Genomic DNA, 23,782 nt, shown 5'->3' on the forward strand with positions numbered 1-23,782 from the left:
ACAGACTCATGTGCATGGATTTTCCTATGTTACTTTATGCAATGGATCGATAAGATTACGAAATTCATAGACAATCAAGCAGTTAAAGAAGCATAATAGACAACACACAAGTTTAATAAGGAGTTCACCCAATACTCTTGGGCTACATCTCCTGGTCCAACCTTCAGTTGACCTCTCTATTATGTCTTCAGAACAGAGTTTTACAAAATTATGAGCTCAACTGGAGTCTCAATACACAACAGAAACAACAACAAGAGTTTTACTTGAACCTCTCAAGCCTCTCTGAGTACACAGACTCACTCTCTCACTCTCTGTCTCTGTCTTTGCTTTGTCTCTTGACACTACCTGCCTCTGTCTTATGTTTTCTATGGCTTTAATGCCAATCTGCGCTATCCGTTCATTTCCTCTTCTCGGTTTTCTGTCTCCTGGCCTCTGTCCGCCCGAATCCCTCTTCTAAGCGTTTTCAATCATGGCATAATGCCTTTAGGGGAGGTGGCCACCTATTCTGCAATGGATGAGTGCACCGGACCTTTGAAATCCCTAAAACAACCGCTTTCTGTCAAAACAGAGAAATGCATTCAAAATTGTGAAAATCCGCCAAAAACACTGTTTATCGAACTTCAAAAATCCTCAAATCCGCTCTATTTCCTATCAGGTCCACCTTTTGTAGTGATATTGCATCTCTACTATTGATTTGGGAGATCCAGATCCAACGATTGTGGTTCATTTTGGGCGGTTCTGTCATACGGAGGTTAACCGCCCAATGAGGGTGGTTTTCTCTCTCCTCAGCCTGAACACGTGGCAGCCAGGTGTGTGGGATCGGGCGGATCCCTGCCCAAACCACTTACCGCTTTGTTCCCCCCGAAATCCCACTTGTTTCGTGGATTTCCTTTGCATTTAAAAATATAGTAAAATACTGAAAAATCCTGTGAAAATGGCTTTGGGCGGATTTGAAATATTATACATTTTCATTCCCAAACCCCTTCGGGTTCGGGTTTCATCGCATCGGCGCTTCCCTTTGTATTTCGTTTAATAAACGAAATACATGGAAATACATTAAAAATGCCAATTGATGGATCTCAAATCTTATAAAATATCGTTTATATATCCATCGGGTCCAGCTAATTGCATCGCATATATGTATATATGTATAAGCCCTGCTCCATTGTGTTTGTCGATTGCGATTCCGCGATGCAATGTGGGCCTTCGATCTGTGAGCTTGATCGACGGTCCTCAGTGACTCCACCGATTACCATCGCAAGTTCCACAAGGTCTCCGTCGATATCCTCTGATAGCCTTTTCCGATTGCGATTTGCCGATCAGATCTAGACCGTTCATCAGCCAGATCTGACGGCTACTGTGCATTCACTGTTCAAGCCACTGATAGCTCTGTTTTCACTGTCTTCTTGGTGTTTTTGCCTCCCAATAGTGTAATCCGACTTTTCCATAGGTTTTCCTTATGTGATAGTTTTTATCTTTTGAATGATTTTGAAGACTTAGAGAGTATTCTAGGATCCATTTGGATCATAAAAAGTAGTTCTCCATCTTCATGTATGTTTCCTGATGATGATTTCGCTGTTTTTGAAAATCATACCACAGGAATTGGCTCCAAACTGTTGGAGAGAATGGGGTATGAAGGGAAAGGCGTGGGCGTTAATGGCCAAGGCATTGTCAACCCCATCAAAGTAGAAGAATTACCCCGTCAGGCAGGACTTGGGTATGTTAGAAAGGAATTTGGGGAATGCGCCGAGACAGCTAGAGAACCACCAACAACAGATGATGAGCAGCCTGCATCAGTTCTTTCCAAATCGACAGAGGAGGTAAAGGATGTTGATTTCCTTTCAGTTTCGTCTTCACATAGTATGATTTCTGTTGGAGATTTGGAGATCCCAATTAAGGGGATAAACATGAGGCTCCTTACCAGGATGAAGCATGAGGAGGAATAAGAACTTGGTTTTAATAACCAAGGGATAACTCAACCATTGGAGGTTGTGCAGAGACCTCAATTTGCAGGCTTGAGATACACCGAAGGAGAATTCTCGAACATGTCAGATTTTTCCAAGACATTGTGGAAATCGTCGAGGAAAGAGAATGATGGGAACATATCCCCATCATCCCATGGCAGTGCCCATTGCAGGGAGAGAGTTGAGGAAAGCTCTCATAACCATACTTACACCGGAGACGACAAGGAAAGGTATAACCAGTGTCGACATTCGAATGTTCATTTCAGTTATAATCATGTTTTTAATGATGAACATAAATCAAGACATCGAAAAACATGTACCTTTTGTGGATTACATAACCATACATTTTCTAAGTGTTGGAAAAGACTAGCAGCACACAAAAGGAGGAGGCGTGAAAGACTCTCTCAATAGCAGGTGAAGAAACATGTTAAGAAGATCTGGAGGAAGAAGACCTATTGCAGTCATTGCGATAGAAGTGGCCATCAAAGAGCCACATGTTGGAGGCTCCATCCAGAGCAGCGCCTTAAAAACAAAGTGTTGGTGCATGAATCAGGCGAAGCAGTTGTTCGACCATCGAATGTGCCACAAGGAGGCGACCCATTCACCTTGATAAGTGAAAAATGGTTTCTAGATATGTTAGTTTGTCATGGTCGTGATTTTGTAAATCATTTGTTGCATTTTAAAATGTAAAAGTGATGACATGTTTTCCATCACGTGTTAAGCAACAATGATGTATGGGATTCTTTTGTGTTGCATGATAAACTGTGAAAGTGATGTCATGTTTCCATCACTTGACAAAGCGAAAGTAGTGTTTGGCCTTATCTTTGTAAATCATGTGTTGCAGTGATGATGTGTTTTCCATCACTTGTTGAAGCAAAAATGATATGTTGGCCTTGTTTTCAAAGGTGGGGTATTATGTCCATCTTGATGTAAACTTGACCACCGAGTATGTGTTATAAAATCGTGGCAAGTATGGGATGCTTGGGTCATTAGTTGGTCATGAAAGTCAAGCGTGTAATTTGAAAAACAATGTACTACAGGTTGCAAAGGTTGCAGGTGTTGGCTCATCGCTTAAGACTCCGAAGAACAAAGGTGAAGGAGATGGAGGCGAGACCTTTCAGGACGCTTGTGATGCAGACAAGGTACATAGAAGTTGCATATTGTTTTTCATGATTTTGGAGGACCAAAAACTCCCCAGTGGGAAGGATTGATCCAGGTGGCTCCAGGGACACACACAAGATAAAGAGGGCTTATGGAATCTCAAAAATCAAAATTATCAGAATGATTTCAAAACAGAACCAAAGCGTAGATCTCATTGTCCTGATTGCAACAGTGTGAACGGTTTGTCAATCCGAGCTCGTATGAGGGAGAACAAGCCAATCAAAGTTTTGGTCAAAGTTGGACTATGGGCCAGGTTTAAGTGTCCTACAATTTGACTAACCCTAGGGCATGAAATATAGCTCCCGAAAGCGGGCGAAATTGTTGCCTCTTTAATTTGTCTAATAACCCTTATGTTAGACAAAATTAAAAAAATGGCCTTATTATTATAAAATAATATATATATATATATATATATATATATATATATATATATATATATATATATATATATATATATATATATCTATATAGATATATATATAGATAATATGAGGTGGCGGGCCATGACCCCTGCCACCTCCCTTCCCAACCGCAACATCATATAACAAATTTATATTAAAATAAGGACCAATGGGCCATGACCCCCGCCGATCCAACCATATACACATTAAACAATTAATAATGGGGTGGGCGGGGCACCTCCGGTGGACCCGGCCCACACCCCCAAAACCCCAACACTCAATGTTACATGCCATATTAAAGGAGGCCAGTGGGAGTTGAACCCATGGCTGGCGGGAGAGCCAACCCCGCCCAGGTGGCAGCCTCATATCACACGCAACCATGAGACAATAAATTAATGCACCACTTAAAACAACACTCATTCAAATGCATACGAAGGTTACGGGGCGGGCCGCCCAATGCAGAGCCGACCCTCCCAAAACAATGTGTTTGCGGTTGTATTAAAACAAGAAAGGTTTACAAATGGAGGGGTTGGGGTTTGACCACCCGACCTTCTCCTTATATCTCGAGAGTTTTTACCACAATGCCAAACGGCTTTGTTTTGATAAGTCTGCCCAAAACTTTATATAAAAATCTCATTTTTCAGTACGCCCAGCAGATGGTGGAACTAGGAGCGTGTACGGAAATCAAGACGTAATATTTTTTTTATTAATTTATTGCAGGGGGAACCATGATTGGGCGAAATTCTCCGAAGGGTGAAATTTTTTGTAGTGTCCAAATTGGACAAACTTTATGTCAATCTTACACCTCTCAGCGACACGAACTTGATGGCGTAGTCAAAATTTCGATCTGAGCAGCAGATCTTCAGAGGACCTGGAGGAGGGAATCTTTGAGGAATCTAGGGGGAATCTAAAAGATTCCTTAAGCCCCAGAATTCCACTTTGTCAGAATTCATAAATTTGATAGTCGATTTTGCACTATTCAACACCATAAATCTCATGGTGCATTCAGATTTCCCATTTGATCATTTCAATTTTCGGCCACTTTTCTAAGTGGAGTGCAGGTGTCAGCGTTCATGTGCAAGCAACCATTTCCATGAGATTCGACGCCGTGAGATTAATGGTACGACCAGCTTCAGCTGTTTGACATCCTTTTCTTTAGATGGGCTCAGGATGTGAGGTATATGCAATGTGTTCATGTACTTCTTTTTTGCTATGCATTGTGCTGTACGGATCCTTGTTTGATGTTTGATGTGGGATCTTGTTTCTTACTGGTTTTCATGATTCCTGCTTGATGTGATGCAGAATCATTTGTGGGATGTACTTGTTGTCATGATTCGTCATGTTTTATTTGAGATCCCTTTGTTGTCATGTTGATGGGATACTCATGTTGTCCCCATGTATGTTTTCCTTGAGATCCCTTTTATGCCATGTCGGTAGGATGCTCATTATCATCATGCATGAGTTTATGTCATACTGATAGGAGTCCTTTTTGACTGAGAGTTCTTGTAGCGGAACATCTCTTGGAGCCACTCCTGTGTGAGGGCATTTTCCTTGTACGATAGCGACATCACCTCTTATGTACATCATCGCTATTGACAACACTTAATGCAGTGGCCTACACTATCTTTGCACCAGGGTCGGGAGACGTAGTCTCTCTTGGACGAACTCCGTTATCAACGGCTTATGTTTTCATGTTCCTCTTCTTTACAACATGCAGATGTATTCATTTATGTTCTTTTAAAAATGCAATTTAACACATCACAGAACTAAAAGGTCTTGGAAGGGTCCTTTGTTACACCCGGACCCAGATCATTGACCTAGTAGTTATCCCTTTAGGCTCCCCTCCTAGTACCCCTGCTAGTTTGAGCAGTGACAAGACTTTTAGAGGTAAACCTACACTGTGAAGGTCATATCAACAATATCTTCAGATATAAGATCGTCATTGTCTTTGGGTTGTCAAGGCTCAAGAGTGATTAGTTACATCCTCAAATGACTTCTTGTTCTTCGAATAACAAAACAAAATTGAGAAACTTGTGATTCAATACCGAAGGGTTACATGGAATTAGCACATCTAAGAATTCATAGGGTTGCATGGTGTTAGCGCATCTTAGAATTCACGTACATATTTAATAAATACAAATGATATAATTTAGAGTTCAAGAATATTTGTCACATATTCCCACCAATATGGAAACAAAATCGCGTTTATGATTATATTATACCATATTAACAATCCTTATTTTTAATTGAATTTAAGCTTCTTGGTATATCTTTATACTACATGATACATAAGTACAAATCAGAACATCTCATTCACAAATATTTTCTCTAAATAAATTTAGATTATAAAATATTAGATACAATATTTTTTAATAAATAATAGTTAAAAAATATATTTTAACTAATGAAATTATAAATGTTTATTTTGTATAATTTAATTATAATAAAGTTTAAAAAGTTATTAAACTATAATTAGGATAATTACAATAAATTTGTGATTAATTTTAACACAAATTAAAATCACTAACTTATTATCTTATTTTTTTATAAATATAATCATATTCTGTGTCACAGGGTTCGTCGAACCCAAAGGTTGAGGTCCGAAATTCGTCAAATTTCAAAGAAAATCTTAAGGTTCGTATAAGTTGGAAAAGGTTCGGTTCCTGCTGCGTTATAACGACATTCATATTGTTTGCTTACGCGTTGAAAGCATTATATTATAATGCTTACGCGTCGAAATCTGCGTACATAATGCGTTAAAAGCATTATATTATAAGGCGTCAATTATAATTACGTTGTTTGCTTACGCGTCGAAATCTGCGTACATATATTATAATGCGTTAAAAGCATTATATTATAAGGCGTCAACATTATTATAATTCTATAAGTATTACAATATTACAATGAACTCAACGTACATGTATTACAAGCAATACAATATGTTAACACATTACAATGTATTGAACTCAGCTTATATGAGGCATTACGATAGGCTAATGTATATTTATTATTATTATTATTATAATAATAAATATAAGTTAACCTAATTTAAAAATTATATATTTTTACAAGAATTATTTTTAATATATTTTAAATTATGGTATTGTTATTTTAAATATTATAAAATAATATAACGTATATTTATGAAAAATTATAAATTTATTGATAGTATATGATAAAAATTATAAATATATATTAATTATAAATGAATATAAAAGATTTATGTAATTTTAATTATTATATATATTTTTAAAATTATATACGTGAACGAACTTAATGGCGAACCTCATTCGAACCTCATCGAAAAATTCGAACTCCAATCGAACTTAATTGTAATCGAATTCGAATTCGAACCCGAACCATGTGACATTGATCATATTGTCTTTATAAATATAAGAAAATTAATTCAATATTTTTACGCTAAAGGTGTTTTTATTGTGAGGTTCCAAAAACTAACACAGTAGAGATTCACCAAAAGTAAGGTGTTTTTATTGTGAGGTTCCAAAAACTAACACAGTAGAGATTCACCAAAAGTGTTTTTATTGTGAGGTTCCGAAAACTAACACTGTAGAGATTCGTAGACAATCATGGTAGAGATTTCGATGAGGTCATTAAAACTTTATGTAATGTTTTTAATTATGTGGCGCAAATGCTAGTTATATATGGAAAATAATATATTTAAATTATCATTAATAATATCTATCTCAACTACTAAATCATAATCACACCGACAATGCATTTCAGAAAATAGACAACTTTAGTGACAAAGTAGAAATAAAAACTTATCCCATGAATATTTGCAATTCAAACTTATTAAACAAGATATCTAAATGATTAAGACCCTTATCTGTACACCATGGTTGATATAAGAGTACTGGACTTGTTTTGTGTACAGACGCAACTTCCACCACATATTGGTGTGTGAATGGCAATCTCCGGAACAAAATTGACAGGCAAATTCATTCCTTGCACACATTTTGGCCAGCGAAGATGACAAGGTGATGTGAGATGTAGCTCTACTCCATCCGAGGCCACAAGGGTCCCTTTCAATATGTATGTGCTTCTTTCTGTGACTTCACATCATTCAATGAAGGTGTTTCTTTTTTTCTCTCAAAGGACAATTCCAGTTGCCGTGGGTCAAATTGTTTATTAAGGATAACAAAGACTGAAATGACATCACCACTATCACGTTTACAAGATTCTCAAACCAATATTTTTCACTGGAAAGTACAATTCATTTTTAACGATGGAAATCAAATATATATATATATATATATATATATTATTAATTTGAAAATATAATATTTTTAATAAAATAACAAGTTATATATATATATATATATATATATATATATATATATTTTTTTTTTTTTTTTTTTTTAAATATATAATTTTAATTATTTTTTATATAATTTTTTGTTTATCAAGTTGTTTGTGATTTTTTAGATTTGATTTTTGGATTGATGAGCCGGGCATCTAAATTGTCAAAGTCACACCAACTCTATACTAATTAGATTTTTTAGCATGTCTCCTCCCCTAGTACAAAGTACAACCACCCAGTAAAGTTTGATCTTGGATAGCTTTGCTAACCAATCTCATCTTCAACTAATTGTGCTAGTAAAACTTCACTATTTAAATTATATATTATTATTAATAATTATATTTTGATTTAACTGATTAATTATATTAAAAAAAAATTAAAATTGAAAAAAATTTAATTGAAAATAAATAAAGTTAAAAATCTTATGAATAAGAATATTTTTATTTCTTATTATTCTAAATTTTTCATAATATTTTTATTTCTCATTATTCAACTCTGATTAAATAATTAAAAAAATACAATTTTAATTTAATGCAATAAAATTATAATGTAATAATGGCTTTAACATTTTCAAAGACTTAAAGGTTAATAAAGTTAAATATCTTATGAATAAAAGTTTTTCATTTGCCAAAATATGTTATGAATAAAAGTTTTTCATTTGCCATTATTTAAATTTGGTTAAACAATCTTTGTCAAAGTACAATTTTAGTTGAATGAAATGAAATCGTGATGTAAAAGTGGTTTAACATTATAATATCAATATTTATTGTTGTAATTCAAATGGTTTTGGTTTATTTTAAGTTAAAAATATAGATTTTTTTATTGTTGTAATTCAAATGGTTTTGGTTTATTTTAAGTTAAAAATATAGATTTTTCTTTTCATTATTTTGAGCAATCCGAAAGAAAACAGAGTCAGAGTCTTAAAATGTTTAGAAACAAAGAAAATTACGGTGTATTATTTTTATTTTTTTTTAAATTTTGTTAAATGATTTTTGTCATAAATATAATTTTAAAATTAACGAAATGATTTATTTTTAATGTAAAAATTGATTTAACATTTTCAAATACAGTTATGTTAATATTTGATGATATTTGATGTCGTAATTATATTCATTTATTTATTTTTAGATTTTAAGTTAAAAAGATTGAGTTCGCTAGTTATCTTAAATAATTGGAAAACAACGGATTCTTAAAATGTTGTTTGATTGTTTTATTATTTTTTTTCATTTTAAAATTAAAATTAAAATTATTACACTTAATTTAAGGAGTTCAAACTAACTTAGTAAAATACCTAAAAATATATGACAATTCAACCCATTACATATATATATGTGTGTTTCTTTTTGTTATTTTTTTAAAATTGGTATAATATATTATTAATTTCTAGCTAATAGGTGAAATGATTTTTTTTGAATTTTTTTACTGTTAATTTTAACTAAAATGTGGCAAAGATTTTTTTTTAAATGTTTAGTTTAAGTTATTAATATGGAGAATTCTAGTGTATCAATGATTTTTCAAGAGTGTTGAATTTATTTATATATTGAAAAATATATTTTCAACAATAAAAAATCACAAATTTTGTCTATTAGTTAGATTGTAAATTATATACATAAAATCATAAAAAATGTATCTTTTAGTTCATTTATGTTAATCATCATCATTATAGTAATTCAAATAATATGATTAATGTTGAATTTTTATGAAAAATTTAGTAGAGATTTTTCAAAACTGAGTTTGAGTTTTTCAATTTGTAAAATTCGAGTGACCCAGGGTTTTTCAGGGTGTTGAATCCATTTACCCATTCAAAAATGTATTTTAAATTGTATCACCTAATTGCGGTGAAAAAGCCATTTAATCTATAAGTTAAACTACACAGATTGCACATAAACTATATACATCAAATCATAACAATATAACTTTTAATTTAATTTATATAGTTTCGATCATATTAATCTTAGTAGATGTTACTCATCATCATTATAATGATTCAAATAATATAATTAATTTAATATTTTGATATTATCAAAATATTAATTAAATTATTATTAAAAAAATCTTAAAAATAAGATATCCATAACTTCCAATTCTAAATCCAACCATTTTCACTTAGACCAATTATTCTCCAAACATATAACTAACTGATCTTTACTAACTTAAATGCACTGAGACCAATTATTCTCCAAACATATAACTAACTTATCTTTACTAACTTAAATGCAAGTTTGCAATTAAGAGTCAAAATTCTCATCAAATTTTTTTCCCAAGAAAAAACTGTAGCACAAAATAAAGTGTTCATTCAAACAAGAAATGTCTGAACCAAGCAATGGCTACAAAGAGGACCCAAAAACCTCAAACCCTAGTGGATCGAACAAAAAAACCCAATAAAAAGTGACATCTCATAGCTTTCTTATTAAAAAATAAGAAAACATTAAAAATTAAATTGGGCTAAAAACCCAAGAAGAGACCATTGAATGTCCACAAATCCAATCCCAAAACTCATAGGCAGTGGGGGTAATAAAACGGCAACATCACATTCCATCAGAATTTCTATTAATTATTTTGATATGCGTATTTATTTTGAAAGAAGTTGTCTTTAGTGCAACTTTTTGGACCTTTCGGTGCCAATATTCGGTGGAAATTTTTATTGAATCATAGTCTTGATTATTAATCACAGTCTAGATGTTAATCATCAAGCTTGTGATTTTAATAAATTTTTACAGGATTTTAGAGAAATTAGACCATAAAAACCCACCAGAAAAGCTTCCAAAAAGTCGCACTAAAGACAACTCTATTTCGAAATAGGAATTTCATAATTTTAATTAACTTTTAATCGCCATGAAATATTTTAAAATATAGTAGCAGTAATCAAAAGTTGAGATTTATCTTAAAAATAGTTATGTCTTTTCTATCTTTTAATTAAATTGATTAGTTTAAAAAAACATCATTTTTCCAAAATTTCAATTTAATTATCAATAATTGTTAGGTGAATGGTAGGAATTATATTCTAGAATATTCTTAATAATATACACGAATCAAAGACTCATATTTATTTCCAAAGTAATTATGTGTTTTTTACCCTTTCAATTAAATTCATTAATTAAAAAAAAATTATATGGACAAACATCATTTGAAATGAGTTATGGTTTTTTGAGCATCTGGTAATGTAATGATAAGCCATTGTAATAACCCATGGTACTGTAACAAAGCCTATATAAAAATTAAGAATCTCCATGATTACAAATCTTATCACACGTTTTTCTTAAATGTATATATGTTTAACTTATATGTTTATTTTATTTTATTTTTAAACTTATGTTATTGCTAAGATCCTGAAGAAGCATAATGTTCCTTCGACATTTAAGCCGCTAAAGACTATCTGAAGCTCCCTAAGATCAGTGAAGGACCTTATGAGCCCTAAAGATGATAAATGTGTTTACGTCATCCCTTGCTCCCTTGGGACTCCATACATTGGTGACATTGGTCGCTAAATTAATCAGAGGATTCTTGAGCACGCAACCGAAATCAAACATGGAAGATCCTGCTCCTCCGCTTTGACAAAATATGCGGAAAAGACAAAACATCACATCTGCATTGAAGCGACGAAGATGGGAAATGTGTTTATGTCATCCCTTGCTCCTGTGGGACTCCATACATTGGTGACACTGGTCGCTAAATTAATCAGAGGATTCTTGAGCACACAACTAACATCAAACATGGAAGATCTTGTTCCTACGCTTTGATAAAATATGCGGAAAAGACAAAACATCACATCAGCATTGAAGAGGCGAGGGTCATTGCAAGGGTTGATATTTTTTATCACCGTAAATTTAGGGAGGCCTTGGAAATTGAAAGGAGGCCTATCAATTTGAATAGACACTTGCCCCTCATTTAATCAAAGCATTCTTGAGCATGCAGCTGACATCAAACATGGAAGATCCTGCTCATCCACTTTGACAGAACATGAGGAAAAGACAAAACATCACATCTGCATTGAAGAGGCGAGGGTCATTGCAAGGATTGATCATTTTTATCACTGTAAGTTTAGGGAGGCCTTGGAAATTGAAAGGAGGCCTACCAATCTGAATAGAGACGATGGTTGGAGTATTAGCAAGTGTTGGATCCCTACCTTGTATTTCTAAGTTTTTATAATATTTAATTATTTTAATCGAATCGATGGTATTCCTTTATTTATTTATTTATTTATTTTTTGACCATATTATTTATTTTTGAATTTAAATAATAAAATTGAGTTAATTCATTATTTTGATTTATATTTTATTTATTTTGTTTTTTCATTTTCTTATTACTATTTTTTATTGTTTAGAATAATTAAGATTGACCTTATTATTACTGAACTTGGTTTTGATTAAAATAATAGTAATAATAAAATTAATTTAATTCTTCATTTACAACTAATTTCCATCTATTACTTCATTTTAATTAAAAAAAATTGTTTATTAATTAATGATAATTCTTTAGTCAAAACTAGTTGTTATATTGTCACTGCTAGAAAACATCTCTCTTAATCTATTTAATCTAATGTGATGATGTGGTTCTTCATCTTGCATTGAAGATGAACCACACTAGATGGTTCAAAATGTAGACTTAAAGTTTTTTTATGTGATTTTTATGGAAAAATCTCTCAACATTCATAATATGGATCACATAAGCTTGAATACAGATAATAATAATAATTATTTCAGAATGAAAACTTTTATGATTCAATGTTCATTTCTCTGACTATTTTGCATCTCTACAATATATATAATGGTTGATGGTTGTGTTAGTTTAGTACTAATGGTTGATGATTGTGTTAGTTCAGTACTTTCATCCAAGCCCTGATGATGAACCATACTTATATATAATGGTTGATGGTTAGCCCTGATGATGAACCATACTTATATATAATGGTTGGTGGTTGTGTTAGTTCAGTACTTTCATCCAAGCCCTGATGATGAACCATACTTAATGGTCCGAAACTCGTTGACAACAAAAATTGAGATGTGATTTATGGGAAGTATTCTCTCATAATAATGATTATTCTAAATAAAGTCATAATTTACATGATTTTTTAATTTTAGCAACTTGAGGTGTATGATGCAACAAGTGTTTTGTTGCTTATTATAAATTGATGCTTATTCTAGCTTGGAGTATGCCTTAAAACTGCTTCTGCTTTGGTAAGAGCTGGTCTTCCTCGGACTTAAGGAAACGTGTTAACGACCCAAGATCCAGAGGCATCTAGTAGGAGTGAAAGCTTGCCCCCTTACGGACCACCATCGAGTTGTTTTCCTTGACATCTGACAGGAGCGAAAGCCTGCCCCCTTATGGACCACCATCATGCTGTTTTCCTTGAATAACGGTGAGCATATGATAGGAGTGAAAGCCTACCCCCTTACAGACCACCGTCGGGTTGTTTTCCTTGAATAACGATGATGAGTTGGTCTGCATTCGGGGATAGTAGCTAGAGATCGCTGTCCTACTAGTTTGACAACTGAGTTATGATAGGTTTTCCCACCTTAGGAAAAAAATAAATTGATGCCGACATTTATAAGCCATTTAATTAATATAAACAAATACCGTATGAACATAAGTTATGGTTTTCTGGGCATGTAGTATTGTTAAACTATTGTATTGTAACAACGTCTATTTACGAATTTAAGAATCTTCATCGTAAAATAGGGATAAATCTCCATAATTAAAAATGGCCTTACATATTTTTTAAATATATATATTTTAACACATGTATTATTTATTTTTAAATAATAATAATATTAAAATATTAATTACCATTTAACTTTTATACGCTTAGCTAGTATTTAATTCCAACAAAAATTTGAATGATTTAATAAATTTAATATTGAGTAAAACTGTTAAATGTTTTGTTTAATAATATATTCAATTTGAATCACAGTAAAACTTTGGCATATATATATATATATTTTTTTTTTTGGGTCAAAATTGTGTTTAAGATAAACTTCCACTTTTAAATATAATTTATTTTAGAAACCAATTCATTTTATATATATATATATAAAGACTTAGACTTCCACTTTTAGATATAATTTATATTAAAAATCAATTTATTTTCATTATATATATTAAATATTGTGAAAACTTATTATAATTTAGTAGTAAAATCAAATGATAATCTATTTTACCAATTTATAGGGGGCAAAGTTTTCTATGTAGGGGGCAAAGTTTTCTAATATAGAATTATTGGCTAGTAGTTCATAAGGGCAAGATTTTCATCATTATCTAATACCTCAAAATCTTGATATGAATAAGACAAGAGTTATGCCTCTTTACTGCATCTTAATAAACGAGGAAGACTTTCATCACTTTCAAATACTTATCTTGGACCGTTAAACTGTATTCACTTACCTACTTGAAAAACCGAAATCTTAACCAAGAACATAATCATTAAAAAAGTGGGAAATTTATTTAACCCATCCTATCTATGTGTTAATGTGAAGCGAAGCGAAGCGAATGTACATTTATTTGGTAAGAAGAAGGTGTAGCCGTAGGGTAGCGATGTAGAGATGCGGAGGAAGGGAGGGTTTTGGCATTTTGAGTGTGATAACTTTATAAGGAGAAACGGACGAAAATGTGATTAAAATACAAAGAAAAGGTGAAGGAATCTTGCAATGTGTCGATTTCACATTTGAGCGGTCAAATTCAATGCTTTTGGCCGTCAAATCCGAAGAATGTGAGCGGTAGCCGGCCCACGGTTGACATTCAACGGTGATGGTTAGCTACCCATAGTTATCCGAACGATTTCACTGCCTTCCCTATATTGTTTTTCACACCAACACAGAGGTAGAAAACAATCACTCCCCGTCGATCCCCTCCGGCGGCTGGGGACTCAACGGATTCGCAACACGTGTCGAGCTGCTCCCTACGCGTGTCAGTTCGACGCGGGGACTTTCTCTCTCCTCGGCACGTGTCGGTGGCGCTGCGATTGTAGAGTTGCTTTAGCGACATGTGCCGGGCGCTGAGCACCACCGCCAGGTTTGTTCCAGAGTTTTCTAAAAATAAAACGAATTAAGAGATGCCAATAATTACGGGGTCTCGATTAAATACTAGTTGTTAAATATTCATTAAGCGAAATTATAATTAGTGTTCGTCGACGCCAAGAAACGAAATGAGAGCAATCAAGAAAGCTGATAAATGAATGATAAATCGGTACATATAAAAAAATTACGAAAAGAAATTGGGGCAAGGGGGAACGGAGAGGTGTGTTGTGTTTATCTGGCATAGTAGTGGGGAGATTGGAATTTATACGAGGGGGGAAGGCAGGCATTCAAAGATCCGGTGGTCGAATCCCAGGGTGGTTATTGAGGGAGGGAAGTTGCAGCTGTTCTGGTGACTCGTGTCGAGGTATCTCTCACACACTTGGCGAGCCGTGAAAAAAAATGCATGTGGGTTTGTGTGCTTTGTAGTTGAGGGTGATGATGATTGTATTGTATTGTTTCTCGTGATGCAGAAAAACTCACTCTGCTGTCATGGCTGCCCGTGGATTGAATAAATTTTTGTTTTTTAATTTTGTGTTCTAGTATGATAGGTGGTCGTCGTGGTTGTTCAGATATTTTTTTCTTTTTTGGATTAAAAATCGCTAATGGTGGTGGTGGTGAATTCTAAGCTGCAGCTGACCACGGAATTACGGATATTTGCAGATATTTCTGTGATTTCTTAGATGGAGGGCAGGAGTTATAAAGCTTTGACTGGTGATGTGAAGAGTTCGAGTTCCAAGATCTTGATAATTATGCTCTGATCTATGCATCGGTGTACCTCAGATCTGTAACGCTAACAGGTACATTGAAATGCTTGAAGTATATTTGTTATAGGTAAATGCGTGTTTGAATTTGTTGGTAGGACTTTTAATTGAGATTGTTGAGACAGTTGGGTGTAATTAAGATTACAATTGGTATTTGGAATCAGAGAAATTTGAAGAGTTGGGAAATTACTCATATTGAATATAGGTTGATCAATGGGTTCTCAGACTGAGTCTCGTGTAATGGTGTCTTCCCATGGTGCAATGACGCCGGCTCTTCAAGGCGGAGCAAAGATGGGAGGGTTTCCATTGGCTAGACAGGCTTCTATATATTCATTGACATTAGATGAGTTTCAGAATAGTCTTGGTGAGCCAGGCAAGAACTTTGGGTCCATGAATATGGATGAGTTTCTTAAGAACATTTGGACTGCAGAGGAAAGCCAGGCTATGGCTGCAGCAATGGGGGCAGTAGAAGGGGGAAATGGTGCTAATCTTCAGAGGCAGGGCAGTTTGCAGAGACAGGGATCATTGACTCTGCCCAGGACTCTAAGTAGGAGGACTGTCGATGATGTATGGAGAGAGATTCATAAGGAAAACAGTGATGGGAATGGGAATGCGCCGGCGAATCAGGCCAGGCAGCCAACTTTCGGAGAGATGACATTGGAAGATTTCTTGGTGAAAGCAGGGGTTGTGAGAGAGGATGCAGAGCAGGGAGGTGGGCAGTCATTTGGGGCGTTTCGGAATGCTCTAGATGCGGAATTTGTAGCAAATTTGGCAGAAAGAAATGGGGATAATAGATTAGGTATCGGTAATTCACTTGGCCTTGGATTTGGTGAAAGAGGGCATAGGAATGGAGAAGTGGGTAGTAACAAGAGTGGAGCAGGGGGCGTGCCTGGACTTTCTCTGTCTCCTACTAATGTTCTTCCTAATCATGCCGCCATGGATATGGTGAATCTTGATGCCTTCAAGCATCAGCAGCAGCAAACTGATTGGCTTAACAATCATTACAGAAATGCAACTGCTGCTGCCTTTGCTCAGCAGCAGCAGCAGCATCAGCAGCATCAGCAACAGCAGCAACTTCTCCACCATCAGGCTGCTGCAGAGGCGGCAGCTGCTGCTGCTGCTTATGCCACAAATGTGAAGAGAGCTGGCGGGAATGCGGCATTGATTGGTCAGGGTGGTCTTGGAGGGGGGCTTGCGCTGGGAGGTACAATGGGAAATGGCGGTCTCGGTGCTGGATTGGGAGGGGTTGGTGGTCTTGGTGCTGGATTGGGTGGGGGATTTGGACCTTCGGCGCTCGCGATCGGAGCAGGATCGCCTACTAGTCCTCTTTCATCAGATGGTGTTGGCCCAAGCCATGTAGACAACCCTACAATATCACCTGTCCCTTATGGTATGGATGGAGGGATGAGGGGAAGGAAAAGAGGTTTAGAAGGACCGGTTGAGAAAGTTGTAGAAAGGCGTCAGAGGCGAATGATAAAAAACAGAGAGTCAGCTGCTAGATCTCGAGCACGAAAACAGGTAGATATCTTCTGTGTTTTGGTATTGAGTGCTTGGAGTTGGCCGGTTTAACTAATTATGAAAATATGCATATCAGGTTGATATCATGCTGTGTTTCTTTATAATGGTTGATTTTGCTGGATTGATTCGATTAGTACAGTATGCAAAAGAGGAAAATCTTTTCCCCCTTTTTGGGGTAATTCTTCATTTATACTTTCTAGGATGATTTGAAGTTCACAGATTTATCCCTGCTATGGAGCTTGCCTATGAAATTGCTCTTTATGTACTAAAGATTATCCTTTTAATAAAGGATAAAGTATCCTATTGAGGTTCACTTAAATCGTTTGGCTCGTCTGTCACGTGTCAAGATTTCTCAAACTAGGGGCTTAAACTATAAATTTTAAGCTCCTAATATCAATTCTGCCTAATTGGCTTGTCTGGCATGTGTCAAGTCTCCCCAAACATGGGGGTTAAACCATAGATTTTAAGCTCCTAATTCTGTTGAATTTTCTCATTTGTGCAGGCTTATACGGTAGAGTTGGAAGCTGAAGTAAATCAACTCAAAGAAGAGAACACGAAATTGAAGAAGCAACAGGTAGTTTTTTGTATATACAATGTATTTGGTATTTACAGGTATTTGTGTAGGCAATGCATTTACTAGTTACGGTTGACAGACAATACTTAACATAGTAGCAAGATTTCGATACAAATAACAAAATCTCATAGATACAAAAACATGTATTTTTGTCCCAAATTTTTGAATAATTTCAGCGACAGCTACACCTAATAAATCGGAAAAAATAATTCATTGCTTAAAAAGTAAGTGGACTGAGATAAAAATTCCCCAGATGCCAAAACTTCCGAATTTTGCTACTATGCTTTAAAATGATAACAGGATATGTTGCAGAAATGATATGCTGAATAATGCAATCTAAGCAGCCTATAATATAAATGGGAAAATATGTTGTCAATTCTGCTACCCCACTTCCTGGTGGAGGTGGGACTTCACTGTGAGTGAAGTGTGAAGTCCAGGAAAAATTGTAAGGAGTCCATTCTTTTCTGTTAAGTGTAGACTCTTAAAATGCCAGTTATAAATATTTGCCAATATTTTTGTAAAAATCCTCAAATCTAACATTTTTATCTAATTTGTAGGTTTTTTCAAGTAAAATAATTTTATTGTATACAGAATTTGGGGATACTTATTTTTGATAAATCGTTTACAAATACTTTAACCATGACAATGTTCTCTACCAAAGTTTAAACTGACAAAATATATGCTTTATTTTGGTGGCAAATAGGCGGAAATGGCAGAAAGGCGCAAAAAACAGGTATGTCTAACAGACTTGACCTCTTTGTATGATTAATCTGTGGTTAGATACTGCCCACTATATTTCATGTTCTCATATACTGTGTATTTGAAATGGTATGGAACTTATTATTATATTTTTATCATTATATAGTCTACAATCTAAAATGCTTTCAAAGAAGCAATAATTTGTCATAACTGATTTCAAATAAACAATAATTTGTCATAACTGATTTCTGGAAAGGAGAATCCAGTTATTTTAATATGGAGAGTCTAAAATGTACAAAGGTCAATTATGTCTTAAGTTAAAATCTATATCTCTATTTATCTTCAATTTCAGATTCTGGAGGTGATGGCCCCCGTGACAAAACAGTTAGGAACCAAAACAAGAGCTCTGAGGAGAACACTGACTGGGCCATGGTGAAGGCTGATGTGCAGTTGAATATATAAAGCATAGTCCAAGTTCAGGTTATCCATCTTTCGTATGGTGTACTAGTCTGAGTGCACTGGAAGAAAATTAAAGGTAAACAGCTCCAAAACTGATGCAAAAGACAGCTATTGCAGATTGGTTCATAATGATTTGAGCCTAACTTATAAAAGGGCACTGATCAGCAAATGCAGTCATGAGTATTTGACATCTTGACTGGAGATAGTGTTATCGGCCTCTAGATCCTGGAGCAAAGCCACAACAATTGAAAATGTTGAGGCAAGCTTCTCCTGTACATTTGTTGAGCCAATTCATCTAAAATATTGTTGGTAGAAACCAACATCAAAAAGGTAAGCTCATAGCTTAGTTTAGCTCCAAAAAATTATGAGAAGTATAATGGGCCAGTATATTAATAAAGTACCTTCATATGTTCTTGTAATTACATGAACCTGTGTCCCATGCACATTTATGTGCACGAGCCCACTGATATTGGGAGAACTCAGTTTGCAAATTCTACATATTTGTGATACTTGGAAGTGTGTGATACTTAATATGTTGTCTTCCCCTACTTCATCTTTCTTGGAATTTTAGGTTTCAATTTGAACATAAATAAGTAAATGGGAGATTGCAAAGTGAAAAAGGGCTTTGCAAATTATACAGAAACTGGAGAAATAATTGTCAGGCACATTTACTGGTGCATTTACTGGTAACTGTAATTTTAAGACAAGAACATGATCTCGTGTCTCTCCCTATGAAATGCTACCATGTCAAAGATACATGTACTTAAGATTTTGACAAAAAATAATTGCCAAGGTACATTTCCTACATTTTTTATTCAGATGAATTTCTCCTTGCATTACTGTGGTTCGGTGGTTTCAAGTAATAGAGATCTCAATAGGTTTATCTGATGCTCAGACTGTAGGTGTATTTTACATAGATAATTATAACTAACGCATTGACAATACCAGGTATCTGAAAATTACCCTGCTCAACTGCTGGATATTTTTTGACTTGATACTAATTTATAGGGTCAGCTTTAATTGACTGATATGATTATGACTTACATTCAAGTTCTCACCAACATTTTTAGAGTTATTTTCTGTGGACGTTGCGTTTTTTTACTATTGGTTAATCTTTGTGTTTGTGGGGTTACTATATGGCATCGGGATAACTAGCTCTTGAATAAGACGTTTTTGTGTTCTCTTATCTCTTCCCGTAATTGTTGATGTTGTGAAAAGTATTCTGTAATTTGCACTATAGAGTGGTTGAATAAAAGAACATCAGGAATTCTTGTATTGTTGGTAGGTGACAAGTGATTCTGCTATCCTGCATGCACAATTATTTATGAACATCCTGAAATTGAAGCTTGATTGTTTGATGTAGAGGTTTTCATCCATTGAACAATTCAACAATTCCTTCTCAAGAGGAGAAATCTTAATCCTATGTAAGGGAATAAAATGATATGAATATTTTGAAATCGAAGTTTTGATTGCTTGATGTAGATTTTTTTCCATCCATTGAACCATTCCTTCTCAAAAGGAGAAACCTCAATTCTATGTATTCTAAATAATAAGGGAATATTTGAGAAACCTTAGTTCTATGCAAGGGAATAAAATGGGAGGGGAATAAAATGGGAGGAAGGATAAATGGAAGCAAGGATAAATGGAAACAAGGGAGTTCATGTGGGGTAAGGAGAAACGGAGGTATAGACACACTGAAGGAAGTTTAATTAGAAGTATGGTCACACTTCACAGAATAGTTATGTACACCCTTAAATGCCAGTTTTTATACTTGACCATCATCTCATGGGTTTCACTCTCTTTGCTTTCTTCATTTTATTTCCCGGACAAAGTTGTCATTTTCAGCATGATGAACCCCCTTCATATGTTTATTCATTTCATGTTGTTCATTGTATATAAATAATAGATAGCATGGTAATTAGAACTTCAATTATAATAGATAGCATGACAATTAGAAATTTAATTATAGTCAATTGATTGGCTTTTAGTGTTCTCTCCCACGAGTCTCAGCTCTCATATGGATGTGAAACGTATTAGAATTATATTGATCATTTTGCTCAATCTGAGACATCTTTCTCATATGCAGCTGTGTTTATCTGTTCCTGTCTATTATTTGTGTTTAAATCTGATAATTCTGAAATGTGCAAACCTCTGCAACTGACTGAAATATCAGTTACGTTGAACATTATCACCTATGTTGCACGAGCACCTATGACTGGGCAAAAACCCTACAAATGGAAGCAAGGGAATTCAATTGGGCTAAGGAACCTATGACTGGGCAAAAACCCTACAAATGGAAGCAAGGGAATTCAATTGGGCTAAGGAACCTATGGCTGGGCAAAAACCCTACAAATGGAAGCAAGGGAATTCAATTGCGCTAGGGAGAAACGGAAGTATAGACACACTGATGTAGAAATATTCACCGATGGAGCCATTTTCTCTTAAAAGGAGAAACCTTAATCCTATTACAAGTGAATGAAATGGGAGGAAGGATAATTTGAAGGAAACGAATTCAAATGCAAATACGGAGAAACAGAAGTATGGACACACTCCAGTGACTCCACAGAATAATTATTTACGCCTTTAAATGCCGGTTTTTATACTTGACCATCATCTCATGGGTTTCACCGCCCTTTTCATTCTTCATTTTTTTTCCCCTTCATATGTTATTCATTTCATGTTGTTAATTGTATATAAGTAATAGATAGCATGGCAATTAGAACTTTAATTATAATAGATAGCATGACAATTAGAATTTTAATTATAGTCAATTGATTGATTGGCTTTTTGTGTTCTCTCCCACGAGTCTCAGCTCTGATATAGATATGAAATGTATTAGAATTATATTGATCATTTTGCTAAGTCTGAGACATTTTTTCTCATATGCAGCTTGTGTATATCTGTTCCTGTCTATTATTTGTGTTTAAATCTGATTATTCTGAACTGCGCAAACCTCTGCAACTGAAATATCAGTTACGTTGAACATTATCACCTATGTTGCACGAGCACCTATGACAGGGCAAAATCCCTATACTCACCATTCCTAAAACGTAACTGAAATATCAGTTACGTTGAACATTATCACCTATGTTGCACGAACACCTATGACTGGGCAAAAACCCTATACTCTCCATTCTGAAAACGTGGGAATTGATGGACAGAAACATCTCCAAACTGCTTGGGATTTCACTGAGGACCCAAGGATTTGCTGGCCATCTCCGGGGTGTTCTACGCAGATTTTGCAGATGTTTTAAGCAAGTTTAGGGATATTTTGAACATATATCTTCAATTTTGACAATCATGAATATTTTGGACATATTTTCAATTTTACCATTATGAATGTTGATGATATATCTTCAATTTTGACATTCATGAATGTTGATGAGACAATCTGATCATTTTTCCCGTCCATTATTTTTGTATTTCACTCAATCTAAATTTATTGTACAAGTTGCAACTCAAAACTTGGGTTTTTGTTGATTTTAATATGGTATTTTCAGCAACAACATTACAAAGAAGCAAAGCCTAATGTCAAAAAAGAAAAAAGAAATGAGACATTCCAAAGTGTTAATCGTTGTGGTTATTCTCTCGATCTCAATCATTTGTGTCATCTCAGTGGTTACATATTACATGGGTTTCCAAGTGTCATTCAAGTCCAGTGCTTTCACCATCTCAATCTCAACCTCAAGCATTGTGAAAACAAGTGTTCTATAGTTTCAATATAGTTTTTAAAATATGCAAAACCTGTTGAGAAATTTCTCTTATGTTTTAAGATAATCATCATTAATAAGAAATATGAGGAACCCATCCTGCTAGGCTGAATGGTGGATTTTCCACATTGAAAAGTATTTGTTGACCAATAATCTTGCGGAGGTACAAAATTTGGTTATTGGTTAACTTAGGCTAACATGCTTGTGGGTGATTGTGTTAGGCTTATGGGTATAGGGGCAGTCCCTCTAACATTACCCTAGGCCTCCTCAGTAACAGGGAACAGGTTCAATTCAAGAGTTAGGCCGGCTTCCTCTGTAACAGGGAACAGGTTTGATTCAAGAGTTAGGCCGGCCTCCTCAGTAACAGGGAACAGGTTCGATTCAAGAGTATATGGGTAGTCTCTTCAATTTGGCCCTGGCCTAATGGTATAGGGGCAGTCCCTCTAACATGACCCTAGGCTTCCTCAGTAACTGAGAACAGGTTTGATTTAAGAGTACAGGGGTAGTCTCTTCAATTTGGCCCCAGGCCTAATGGTGATAGATGATAAGTCTATCGATTCTCCTCATGACAAGAATGATAGATGACAAGTCTATCAATTCTCCTCATGACAAGAAATACGAGGGAAAAACAGTGTTATAGGGACAAACTGATAGATTCTTGTCATGTTTCTCCTCATGACAAGAATGATAGATGACAAGTCTATCAATTCTCCTCATGACAAGAAATACGAGGGAAAAACACTGTTATAGAGACAAACTGATAGATTGTTCATGAATCTTATTGTAAATTGGAAATACTTAAGTTTCTTAAAATTAAAATGCATGTTGAGCATGTTTAGTGATCAATAATGAATGTCACTCGGTACATTTTTAAATTACTCAATCTTATTCAGAATCGGCAAGCCTGTACATAACATTGTAAGGGCGGTACATAATCTTATCCGGCAAGTGTAAGGCCCTTACATAATAGTGTAAGTGCGGTACCTAATCTTATTTGCGTAACGGCACTTTTTTAAATTACTCAATCTTATTCGGAATCGTCAAGTGTAAGGGCTGTACAGAATCTTTATTTGTGTAAGTGTGTTTATGTGCAAGAGCTCTGCATAATACTATATAGCAGAGCTTGTTAGGTGTAATGTTTATATAGTATAACTTGTTAGGATTATAAACTTGAAGAAAATACAAATGTTTATGGGGTATT

At 34.7% G+C, this 23,782-nt stretch overlaps 1 protein-coding gene across 5 annotated transcripts; it reads left to right on the forward strand.

The window, feature by feature from the left end:
• Positions 1-14,986: 14,986 nt before the first annotated feature.
• Positions 14,987-19,689, forward strand: LOC149219500 (ABSCISIC ACID-INSENSITIVE 5-like protein 5). Of its 5 annotated transcripts, none has more exons than XM_089384385.1 (6): positions 14,987-15,224; positions 15,331-15,657; positions 15,786-17,139; positions 17,642-17,713; positions 18,417-18,446; positions 18,765-19,689. In XM_089384385.1, exons 3-6 carry the CDS (start codon positions 15,835-15,837, stop codon positions 18,846-18,848), a joined length of 1,491 nt encoding a protein of 496 aa, XP_089240511.1. In that variant the 5' UTR covers positions 14,987-15,224; positions 15,331-15,657; positions 15,786-15,834; the 3' UTR covers positions 18,849-19,689. The 5 variants fall into 5 exon arrangements, with proteins under 5 accessions (XP_089240511.1, XP_089240512.1, XP_089240510.1 ...); XM_089384386.1 differs by having other exon boundaries at positions 15,827-17,139; XM_089384387.1 differs by having other exon boundaries at positions 14,989-15,224; positions 15,902-17,139.
• Positions 19,690-23,782: the final 4,093 nt, after the last annotated feature.

This window comes from Pinus tabuliformis, chromosome Q, assembly GCF_031772625.1.
Source record: "Pinus tabuliformis cultivar Carrire ecotype Pingquan chromosome Q, CPIR1, whole genome shotgun sequence".
In the NCBI taxonomy this organism is placed as follows: domain Eukaryota; kingdom Viridiplantae; phylum Streptophyta; class Pinopsida; order Pinales; family Pinaceae; genus Pinus; species Pinus tabuliformis.

Excerpts from the sequence above, each read along its gene's own strand:
- LOC149219500 (XM_089384384.1), top strand. The coding sequence starts at position 15,835 with ATGGGTTCTCAGACTGAGTCTCGTGTAATGGTGTCTTCCCATGGTGCA. Across the intron at positions 17,140-17,641 it reads GATCTCGAGCACGAAAACAG|GCTTATACGGTAGAGTTGGA; the intron begins GTAGATATCTTC and ends TCATTTGTGCAG. Across the intron at positions 17,714-18,416 it reads CGAAATTGAAGAAGCAACAG|GCGGAAATGGCAGAAAGGCG; the intron begins GTAGTTTTTTGT and ends GGTGGCAAATAG.